This window comes from Cebidichthys violaceus, unplaced genomic scaffold, assembly GCF_023349555.1.
Source record: "Cebidichthys violaceus isolate CVI_PGR_0920_01 unplaced genomic scaffold, fCebVio1.0.p SCAF_7, whole genome shotgun sequence".
NCBI classification, from domain to species: domain Eukaryota; kingdom Metazoa; phylum Chordata; class Actinopteri; order Perciformes; family Stichaeidae; genus Cebidichthys; species Cebidichthys violaceus.
In genome coordinates, this window is record NW_027176927.1 from 15,694,270 (window position 1) to 15,705,899 (window position 11,630).

Below are 11,630 nucleotides of genomic sequence, written 5' to 3' on the forward strand. Positions count from 1 at the left end.
AGCCACTGTCACTCTACAGTAAAAAAACAATATTGACTCTCTTAAACACAACTTATCTTACCTGACTCTTATTTACCCAGCATGCAACATGCTCTGGGCAGGAATAGTTAAGGGACAGGGTGACCTCGGTTTTACTTACTTCCCTTCATTACAGGATAGTACAATATTATAGGATTCAAAATAATGCATTTTTAAATAAGAGTTGTGTTCCCATTTTGTGGAGTAATTTATTTTAATGTCTACTATTATAAACTCAGCACAAAATATCTATCTCTATCTGCATCTGTCCAGTGTGCCTGTTTTAACCTCTACATGTGTAATGATTCTTTGACAGAGGTTCTTGATATTTAGAGAGCACGGTAGAGAGGCCTGCTGACGCATATCTGATATAATGACCCTCAGCCAGGCACAGGTTAGTGCTGGGCTTTAATGTAAATGACAGCAAAACTCAGAATTTAGTTGTAGAAATGATAAATAAGGTGCACACACATGGGAGTGTAATAATCAAATGTGGTGGACAGAAGTAGTGTCTGGTCATCAGAGTAAACTGGACCACTTAGCCAGCAGGAGGTGGAGGAAAAAACAACTGCAGTGATGACACCATTGACTAGGGTTGATGCTACCTATTGTAGTACTGCTGATGAGCTGGAATTGTCGAATAGTAGACTGAAATTGTTTAGTGCAGCATTCATTGTAAATTGATGCAGTTTAATGTCGGGCGTACTGGTAGGAATGACATTGGTCTGTGTTAACCTTCACTGTTCCTTTCTTCTATACTCCAATCAGTTTATCAGGAAAAGAAACGTGCAGAGGGTAGATAAGAGATACCAGCATAGCTTGATACGAGTGTATTAGTGTATTAGTGTGTGTGTTGTGTGTGACCTGCCTAGAGGTGACATTGTTGCTACCTGAGGTACCATTTTACGCAGGTAGTCGTTTTGAAGTGCGTGTTTAAACATACGTGTGTATGTGTCCAAAGGTGTTTGTGTGCATGTGCCTATAAAAAAGGGGAGTTGTCATTTATAAAAGGCTTTTCCAGAAAATCTGTTCTTTTTCTAACCATTGTGTGTGTGTGAGTGGGTGAGCAAGAGAAACAGGGTTTGTGTTTGGGACTGGACCCTAGCTGACTGCCAAAATTCCGGGGGCCAAGAAGAAGGATCGAGTGGTCTGGACCTCCATTGATTTAGGAGAGCAGTCCCCTAACACACCTGCAACCATGACTAAAAAGGTAGGCCACCCTGAAGATTAGCTGATAACCATTCACCTTGTGAATTATTGGCCGGACATTTAGGTAGACTGGACCTTACTTTACTAATACTTTTTAAAACTTGTTTACGTATAGTTTTGTTGAAGTTATTCTTTCAATCACAAAGGTAATTTAGTTAATGTTGGTGAATCACTCGATAAATCCAGTCATACAATTGTGTATGCATGTAAACACGTTGCCATTCACCATCTGCCTTTAGGACACGTACGACATGTTTGAGATGGATGGAGATATGGACAAGAAGAAGAAGAAAAAGATGAATAAGAAGGACAAACTGGAGGGCATGAAGAAAGAAATGGATATAGTAAGTAAATACAGAAGCCTCAGGGCTTCACAGTAGTGAGAATATTTAGTAATGAACTCTCTGTCCATTTGTAAGTATCAAGTTACAACCAACCAGCTACGAAGAAACCACCTTGATTGACTCTTATCTACCCTCTAAACGTTTTGGTTGCTCTGAATGAATATTGCAGTCTGTCTCCTACAGGACGACCATGAGATTACAATTGAAGAACTAGAATTGAGGTACAACACTAGTGTTACCAAGGTAAGACATTTCGTACGTAATGACTTTCTTTCTTTAATGTTTGTCTTTTGTTAGTGTTTTGTAATCTTTTCACTTCATTCTCCTTCATTTTATGCACTTACTTCCTTTTCTCTTCAACCATATCCAACATCCTCCCAATTTCCCTCTGTGTAGGCCCATTAGGTTCAAAGACAATGGTGTTTCCAAGCTCCCATTTTTTGTGGTTTGTAGTTTCTTTAACCAACCAAACTCATTAATCTAATCTGTTTTTCTGATTTCCATTCACAGGGTTTGACCTCCACCTTTGCCGCTCAAGTCTTGGAGAGAGACGGTCCTAATGAACTGAAGCCTCCCAAAGGAACTCCTGAGTATGTGAAGTTTGCCAGGCAGCTGGCCGGAGGGCTGCAGTGTCTGATGTGGGTCGCGGCTTGTATCTGCTTTATCGCCTTTGGAATTGAACTTGCGAGAGGGAACGTCACTTGCTTTGACAACGTATGTTATATTTCCATTTAAAGTTTTTCTCCTTTAGTGCCCTGTGAAAAATAGACTAAAGAATGCATTTTTGTCTTATGTGGATTGCTTTGAGTCGGAGGGAAGAGAGGGGGACGGAGACCATAAGGAAGAAGAATGGGGGGGACAGCAACAGTCATTGCTAGCTACCTGTTTTTATGGTCATATTTCCTTTCTCACTTCAGCTGTACTTGGCCATCACTCTCATTGCTGTCGTTGTGGTAACTGGTTGCTTTGGTTACTACCAAGAATTTAAGAGTACCAACATCATTGCCAGCTTTAAGAATCTGGTACCTCAGGTAAGTCGCACATAACCAATTAAAAATGTGCAACTCCATGTCTGTACATTGTTTGAATTTAATATCAATTGCTTGTGTGTCATATCACTTTTCATCTTTTTCTTTTTCTTTCACACTTGTGTTTTCCTCTCTCACTCTGTGTCTTTCTCCATGTGTTTATCTCCTTTTATCTTTGCTAATTTACTCCTGACATCCCAAAATAGCAAGCCATTGTGATCCGTGATGGCCAGAAAAACCAGATTAACGCCTACCAGTTGGTGGTGGGGGATTTGGTGGAGATCAAAGGAGGAGACAGAGTCCCTGCTGACATTCGCATCATCACTAGTCAGGCCTGCAAGGTAGATCACACGCATACACTATGCTGTACTGAATAATATTCATATGGATTAATAATACATGTCTTGATGCAAGCTCAGACTTTATTGGGTTCACGTCAATCAGTGTTTACATTTTGTCAAAGTTGGTTTGCCAGTAACCCCTTAATTATAGCATCCTAAGTAGGCCGGCCAGTGTAATATAGTAAGTATTTACATGGGTATTTTACAACATGTGAGGCCAGTTGGGGTAATGTTTTTGAATAGCCAGAAGACAGAGGAAGACTAAATCACTCTTGTGAAATGTGCCATATTTCTTGGGCCATTCCTACCCCATTTTATCATGTGGACATGTAATGATCTATTTGTGAATATACTTTGTGTACCAGGTGGACAACTCATCTTTGACAGGCGAGTCTGAACCGCAAACCAGGAATCCAGAATGTACTCATGAAAATCCACTGGAGACTAGAAACGTTGCTTTCTTCTCTACAACTTGTCTGGAAGGTACTGTAAGCAGTACATACTCTATACGTATACAAACCCTAGACTAGATATGATCTATTTAGTCATAAGTCATAAGTATTTTTTTGTTGGTAAACTCAAGAATAACCTCTCCTTTCCAGGTGTGGCTACTGGCATGATCATTAACACTGGTGACCGTACCATCATTGGTCGAATTGCCACCTTGGCGAGTGGCGTCGGCAATGAAAAGACACCCATTGCCATAGAAATTGAACATTTTGTTGACATCATTGCCGGTCTCGCAATCTTTTTCGGGTTTACCTTCTTTGTGGTTGCCATGTTCATCGGCTATGCCTTCCTGGAAGCCATGATCTTCTTCATGGCTATCGTGGTGGCTTATGTGCCAGAGGGGCTACTTGCTACAGTTACTGTGAGTCACCTTACAAATGCAAATTACTCATACCATTGTTGTATGTTGTCTTGTTCCCATTATGGATATCATCTGGACTGTATAAATGCTCATTTCTGAATGATGGCACCCGTGCAAAATCACAGCCTGTGTATTAGTGAATCCATGCAAAATGGATGTGGATGATTTAGTTCATCATATGTGCTGTAGGTTCTGTATTAGCCTGTCAATCGGTAACTGCCTTTCTGTCTTTGTTACCAGGTTTGTCTGTCTCTGACTGCTAAACGACTTGCCAGGAAGAATTGCGTTGTGAAGAACTTGGAAGCTGTGGAGACATTAGGTTTGTTTGCCTAAACATCAGACATATCCTGTTCCTGACAGCTTTGTTGAGTTTAGGGACATTATGATGTACAGATTTGAGATGAAGTTATTACAGCATGCATGTATGTACAGTGTACATGTGTAACCCTTAAAACTCTGTGTGTTTAGGCTCCACTTCAGTGATCTGTTCTGATAAGACGGGTACCCTGACCCAGAACAGGATGACTGTAGCTCACCTTTGGTTCGACAACCACATCCACGCTGCTGATACCACTGAAGATCAGTCAGGTAAACACATGAATACAAGTTTGTTATTGTTCAAAGCATTTCCTTTTGAAATTAATCAATACTGTTATTGTGAGCAATGGTAAAACGTCGATATAATATAGGTGGATTAACGTTATTTTACATTTGAGTAATCTTTTAGTATGATGATGTGTGTTATCCAGGGCAGAGTTTTGACCAGTCATCAGAAACATGGCGTTCCCTGGCGAGGGTGGCTACCCTGTGCAACAGAGCTACATTCAGACCTGATCAGGAAGGTGTACCTATTCCTAAGGTACAAGTTTAGTTTAAGACATTTGTTGTCAACATCCATGTGAGCTGACAAAATGTCACATCTTGCTCTCTAGCTTTAATATTATATATTTTGCCTACATTGTTATTTTTGGTTTAGAGAAGCTGGTTTCCCCCTCCAATTTATTCTAAGAAAAGAAGTGTTCCTTTTGTCTCCTTGTGTCTCACAGAGGCTCGTGGTAGGAGATGCATCAGAGACTGCTCTGCTGAAGTTCACTGAGCTCACTATAGGGAACATCATGGATTACCGTAATCGCTTCAAGAAAGCGGTGGAAGTGCCCTTCAACTCCACCAACAAGTTCCAGGTGAGTGTGGGGCTTTATATCATCCTTGATCAATTACTACATTATAAACCAGAAGTTTAGTGAGCAAAAAATGTTTTTATATTTAATGTTATCATTGGAATTTCCTACTTTGATGAAGTTATCCTAATGTACTATAATCCTGGGATTCACGGTGGATCTAGGCGCTCCGATTCATTTTTACTTAGCTTCTACCAACCGTTTCTCTCTCTCTCCAGCTATCTATCCATGAACTGGAGGATCCTCTTGACCTACGCTACCTGTTGGTGATGAAGGGAGCACCAGAACGTATCTTGGAGCGCTGCTCCACCATTTTGATAAAAGGCCAGGAGCTGCCTCTTGATGAACAGTGGAGTGAAGCCTTTCAGACAGCTTATATGGACCTGGGAGGACTGGGAGAGAGAGTACTGGGTGAGGGAGTACTTATTATGACCCATATTTGACCTAATCATGTGACTTCACAAAAGCAAATGATTTTGTGTGACTTCTAAAACTCCAAAGCCTTTGTTACTTAATACACAATCAGCATAATTTCTACAATTTAGTTTTGCAGCTATCTTTTTTGATATACAATAGGAACTTTATATTAGTTGTGCTGTTCCTTTCTCCCCTGCTAGGTTTCTGTCATCTCTATCTGAATGAGAAGGAATTTCCTCGTGGCTCTCGATTTGACCCTGATGAGATGAATTTCCCCACATCAGGATTGTGCTTTGCTGGTCTCATCTCAATGATTGACCCCCCAAGAGCCACTGTACCTGATGCAGTGATGAAATGTCGTACTGCTGGCATCAGGGTGTGTTCACATTGCCCCACATTCACATAAACGGCTTGTTTGGGCTAGTTTATTCATTTATAAATTTTGTATGTGTGCAAGAGACTGCATTTTCACTTTGTGACTTCATGTTTATTTCCCTCTGTGTGTGTGTGTGTGTGTGTGTGTGTGTGTGTGTGTGTGTGTGTGTGTGTGTGTGTGTGTGTATGCAATATCTCTTCAGGTTGTCATGGTGACGGGGGACCATCCAATTACAGCAAGGGCAATAGCAGCAAACGTTGGTATCATCTCAGAAGGCAGTGAAACAGTGGAAGACATTGCAGAGAGGAAGCGAATTCCTGTTGAACAAGTCAACAAGAGGTATTGGCATAACTGCTGTCGACACATGGGGATGATTGATGAATGGATTGTTCCTTATATGTGACATATAAGGAACAATCCATTGCAGTATAATGTTTATTTCTTACTGTGCGACTACAACACATAACTACAGAATCCTACATCATCGTCTTATCACAGTAATTTCACTGGACTGCAGTGTCTGAATGCATGCCTGTTCCTTTGTCTATTTATTCTGTCTGTCACTGTGTTGTCTGTGTGCAGGGACGCCCGTGCTTGTGTGATCAGTGGTGGTCAGCTGAAAGACATGAACAGTGACGAGCTGGATGACGCACTGCGAAATCATCCTGAGATGGTGTTTGCAAGAACATCTCCTCAGCAGAAACTGATTATTGTGGAGAGTTGTCAACGTCTGGTAAACACACACACACACACACACACACACACACACACACACACACACACACACACACACACACACACACACACACACACACACAATATGTATCCAAATCATGTTTCCTATGTATATCAAGGGTAGACACTATAAAGCCAACATCTTTTTTCAATATGGTCCCCTGGGAGGATCGTGTATGAGGAAGCAGCAGGGGAAGAGATTGGTTTGCATGTATTCATATCCAGCATGTATGATCACACTACGTTTTCAGGCTTGTGTCAGATGTTTTCATTGTTCATCCCACCCCAGGGCTCTATTGTCGCAGTGACAGGTGATGGCGTCAATGACTCTCCGGCTCTCAAGAAGGCTGATATTGGTGTCGCCATGGGGATCGCCGGATCGGACGCTGCCAAGAACGCTGCAGACATGATCCTGTTGGACGACAACTTTGCTTCTATTGTCACTGGAGTGGAGCAGGGTGAGACTGTGTGCTTTGACAAAACAACCTTAACTCAAGGTTCACGGTCTGGGACATGGCTCAATGGTCATCCGACCATGTGATGGTGGTTGTACACGGATGACATCATGCTGTGTCTGTTCATGGATGTCTCTGTTATTTTAAATATTATCAATGAATCTGAAGTAAAACAGATAAATAGTACTTAATAGATTGCCATAAAGTACCAGCCCCTCGAACTCAAAAGAGCACTGTATTCTTATGGTTACTATATGCAATTTGAGAACACATAAAAGTCAATAGTTTGTATATTTACAGTATATTGAGCCAATTTATTGAGGTGTGTGTGTGTTTGTGTGTGTGTGTAGGCCGTCTTATCTTTGACAACTTGAAGAAGTCTATTGCCTACACACTAACCAAGAACATTCCTGAGCTGACTCCATATCTGATCTACATCACCTGCAGTGTGCCTCTTCCTCTGGGCTGCATCACTATTCTGTTCATCGAACTGGCCACTGACATTGTGAGTAATTGTCATTGTAGCCCACCTACTCAATTCCTCTTTTAGTTCAGGAACTTCAGATTGTACCCCTGTTGCATGGGAGGTGAATTGGAGAGGGTCTACGGAAATATAGAATTTAGTTATGTGCCTACAAATAGCCCAATTTAAATGAATATACTCTGACTAAAGTGCAGAGAGGCCTGGCTAGCTTAATACAGCTATACTGTCCTGTGAGTAAACACTCCCATGCGTTCCTATGTAGCCCTGACATCCATCACTTCAACACATGAAGATTTAACAGTCAACATTTATTATGACAGCAAACATTGTGAACCACAGAATCATTCAATATAACACACAATAATAATACCAAGGATGTGATAGTCCGTGTGACAGTAACCGGGCGTTGGCGCGCTTGTTGGAGCTCAGTTGAAATCCTCAGGAACATTTGTGGTGTATAGTTCCTCGGTTACTCTGTGAGCGGCTTGTTTTGTCTCCACAGAGCCAACACTTTAGCTGATAGCCTCAACTAATCCGTCAGTTGAAGTCAAGAGCAGAAAGTACCCTGAGAAGAGCCCACTTTATTCCTCTTCATGAGCCGCACCGTTACTCCACGAACCTCCGTGTTGAGCCTTCGGCAGCCTGTCAGCCTACCCGGAAAACACAAACTCGTCTCTAAAGTTAGAGCGTCAGGTTAAACAAACTTCTAAATGATTCTTTCAGTTCTTGTCTATGTATTAACATTTATAGTGTCCGTGTTCCTTAAGTAAAAAAACAGCCGTTCACTCCGTCATTCCTCTCGGCGACCCTTTGTTTACTTCCCGCTTTTCGGTCAATCGTCCCGCCCCTCAGAGAACCCGGTAGGTTACCAGAAAGTCTCCTGATTTGCTGGCAACGCATGTACACCTGACCAACCAATACGATGGACACGAGAGGCTCAGGGCAACTCAAACTGTAGGACATCAAACCATGAACCCAAATGCAAATACTGTACTGTTTCAGACATTTAAGAAAACACACGTAAACAAATTAGCAGGGCGCTACATCATTAGTACCAGATCAACAAGAGAGCAAATTACTTAGCATACCATTACACTGGCTATTGTCTTTTTTTTTTCCAAAGATGACAATTGTCTAATATTTGATTGCTTTTCACTGTGATTTTGAATCATCACACACTCACCTTATCCTTTTATAACGAGTGATTTGGTGACATTGACAGTAAAGCCACTCTTTCATCTTCTTTACAGTTCCCCTCCGTCTCTCTCGCTTATGAGAAAGCAGAGAGTGACATCATGCACCTGAAGCCCAGGAACCCTCGTATTCATCGTCTGGTAAACGAAGCCCTGGCTGTGTACTCATACTTCCAGATAGGTGAGTCTGTGTGTGTCTGTGCCGGTGAACAAAACATGCACACTGTATCTGTAACTGTATTAAGAGCAGTTATGTTAAACTGCATATTTACTTCACCCAGACACAAAATAGACAAACGATCTATGAATACTTGCATATCCCACTTACAGACTTTGCTTGACACGTCTTCTAATGTTACACTTTTGAACAATAGGCTATAGCAGATAAGACAACACCTGTAACGAGTGTACTCAGAATCCCTCTGGAGGAGGCTGAGCCACTACCCTTCTGAATTGTGACACAAGGCCATTAAACTAGATTTATACACCGTTACGATAGTATTGACACTTTCTTCATTTCTTATTCCTCTTGTTTTCAGGAGCCATCCAGTCTTTTGCAGGTTTTACAGATTATTTCGCAGCCATGGCCCAGGAGGGCTGGTTTCCGCTCTATTGTATCGGCCTGCGTTCTCAGTGGGAGGATGTTCATCTTCAAGACTTACAGGACAACTATGGACAAGAATGGGTTAGTATAGACGTGAGGTCCTACCTTTGGGAAAACATTTTTTTCTCATGTGTTAATTCTACAGAAATTGGTTGGGTCGAGGGAATACTTTCATTGTTAACAGCATAGTAACCAAATAAGTCCTCCCTTATGTCCTCTGCTTACAGACCTTCAGTCAGAGGTTGTACCAGCAGTACACATGCTACACTGTCTTTTTTGTCAGCATAGAGATCTGTCAGATCTCAGATGTGCTGATCAGGAAAACTCGACGTCTCTCAGTGTTCCAGCAAGGCTTCTTCAGGTCAGTGAAGACCCATCCCGAACATGCATTGCTCGGCATAATTTATTTTAATAGCCAAAGTTAATGCATAAACATTTACAGGATTAATTCTGTGTCTGTGTCATGGCAACATTAACAACTCAAAGCTTTTGCTGCATTCACAGTTATTGACAGAATGGGAAGAACAGGAAAACTTGCCATTATTCCAACTTCAGAATGTTCATGCATTATTCCAAGATGGGTACCCCTTGTTGTGTTGCAGTCATATCATTTAAAACAGCCTAAATTAGCTATGTTCATGGTGTTAAGCATCTTCAACTGTTTGTCAAAAGGTGGAAGCAAATCAAAATTGAGTATAAATAAAAATCTATAAAATGTTTCAAAAGGTGCCAAAAAGAAAATCTAATTGCTGTTTTGTAATTGCTTCTTTATGTATTATTGTTCATGTCTTTCTTGTTTTAACTGTTGTATTACATTTATAGATGTTTCACTCATAGGGACTTGTAGCATTACCATTGCTTAGGAATTACTGCAGATAAACCAATAACCCCTGAACAAACACAAGCCCATGCTTACTCTCGCACGCACACACTCGACACAATTACATTTTGTTGTTTGTAATGTTTTGAAATTATTATCATATTTCATATCTTGTAAAACATCTTGTCAATAATATTTTACATAATCATATCTTATGCATATTCATTTTATGTTTTCTGTAATATTATATAGGCGGAGGCTTCAAATAAGCCCAGTTGGCTTTTTGCCTACTCCTGCACTGTGATATTCATTTATCCTTTGTTTCTTTTTATTTTATTGTTTGAATTGTGCAAATAAATAAACTAAAACTGTTACAATTGTTAAAACAATCTGCTTGATGATAGATCCTAACTGGGTGTTTTTATTTTGTTTACTTCTGTGCAGGAACAAGGTCCTGGTTTCTGCCATAGTCTTCCAGCTCCTTCTGGGTAATCTGCTTTGTTACTGCCCTGGAATGCCCAATATCTTCAATTTCATGCCTATCAGGTAAAGGCACACAGTGGTGACCATCTGAAATCCAAGCTCAGACTGGATTAGAAGGATTTTGTGAATTCTGAGAATACAAACTTTAATCAAAACATGAGTATGGAGCAGGTAGAAAGTCATTTTCCCACGATAATCATTGTTACTTTCCATACTTGAGATTTTAAAAAGAGCTGTAGCATTTGGTCTAATGTTAAATATTGTGCTTCCTCTCCAGAGTCCAGTGGTGGTTTATTCCTGTTCCATATGGTATTTTAATCTTTGTTTATGATGAGATCAGGAAATTAGGAGTCAGAAGATATCCAGGAAGTAAGCAAATATTCTTTATCCTTCTTTCTAACCTTTAACACCCATTCATCAATCACCATTAACATCGCTACATCTATTCAGTATTCATTAATCCATGGCTTGTAATCTCTCAGGTTGGTGGGATCAGGAATTATACTACTGAGACCAGAGAGGCTCTTTCTGTCATTCATCCATCCATCTGCATGAAAGCATCACTCATAAACAGAATGCTGCAAACCCAGAAGACCATCCTCAATTCACCATACATCTACATTACTTTGAGATCTATGTATTTATAGCTTAAATTGTCTTTAAATATTACCATTACATTAATATTCAAGGGTCTGCCTAAATAAGTAAAAAGGTGATAATTACTGAATGTCACCAACTGATAATTCACACAGATGTATTGTGTTGCAGCTCTTTGACTGTGGTTGCATTGTATTTGTACTAATAAAACATTTTCAGACTGGTGATGAAAACAAAAGTAGTGCTCCTTTTTTAAAAATTCTGTAATGACCTTTTCTTTAAGGTTGTATCTTTACTCAAGTTAAAGTTGGCATCAGAACATTTTGAAATTCATAAGCTATAAATGGAATCATGTCATGATCATTCAGCAGTAGTCGGTTTCATGGCTTTCTAAAATACACTTTGAAACAGGAGGCTGCATCTATCTGGAGGTGACAAAAAGTAAGCAACCTACAGCTGCATAGCCTAACACACAAA

At 40.4% G+C, this 11,630-nt stretch overlaps 1 protein-coding gene across 1 annotated transcript; it reads left to right on the top strand.

The window, feature by feature from the left end:
* Positions 1-1,056: 1,056 nt before the first annotated feature.
* Positions 1,057-11,377, top strand: LOC137891473 (potassium-transporting ATPase alpha chain 1). The gene is made up of 24 exons (XM_068736087.1): positions 1,057-1,228; positions 1,467-1,571; positions 1,755-1,814; positions 2,082-2,285; positions 2,489-2,602; positions 2,806-2,940; positions 3,306-3,423; positions 3,543-3,811; positions 4,052-4,130; positions 4,280-4,399; positions 4,561-4,670; positions 4,858-4,992; positions 5,208-5,400; positions 5,607-5,782; positions 5,985-6,121; positions 6,365-6,515; positions 6,807-6,975; positions 7,323-7,477; positions 8,707-8,830; positions 9,189-9,334; positions 9,481-9,614; positions 10,518-10,619; positions 10,834-10,925; positions 11,039-11,377. Exons 1-24 carry the CDS (start codon positions 1,217-1,219, stop codon positions 11,065-11,067), a joined length of 3,069 nt encoding a protein of 1,022 aa, XP_068592188.1. The 5' UTR covers positions 1,057-1,216; the 3' UTR covers positions 11,068-11,377.
* The last annotated feature ends 253 nt before the right edge of the window (positions 11,378-11,630 follow it).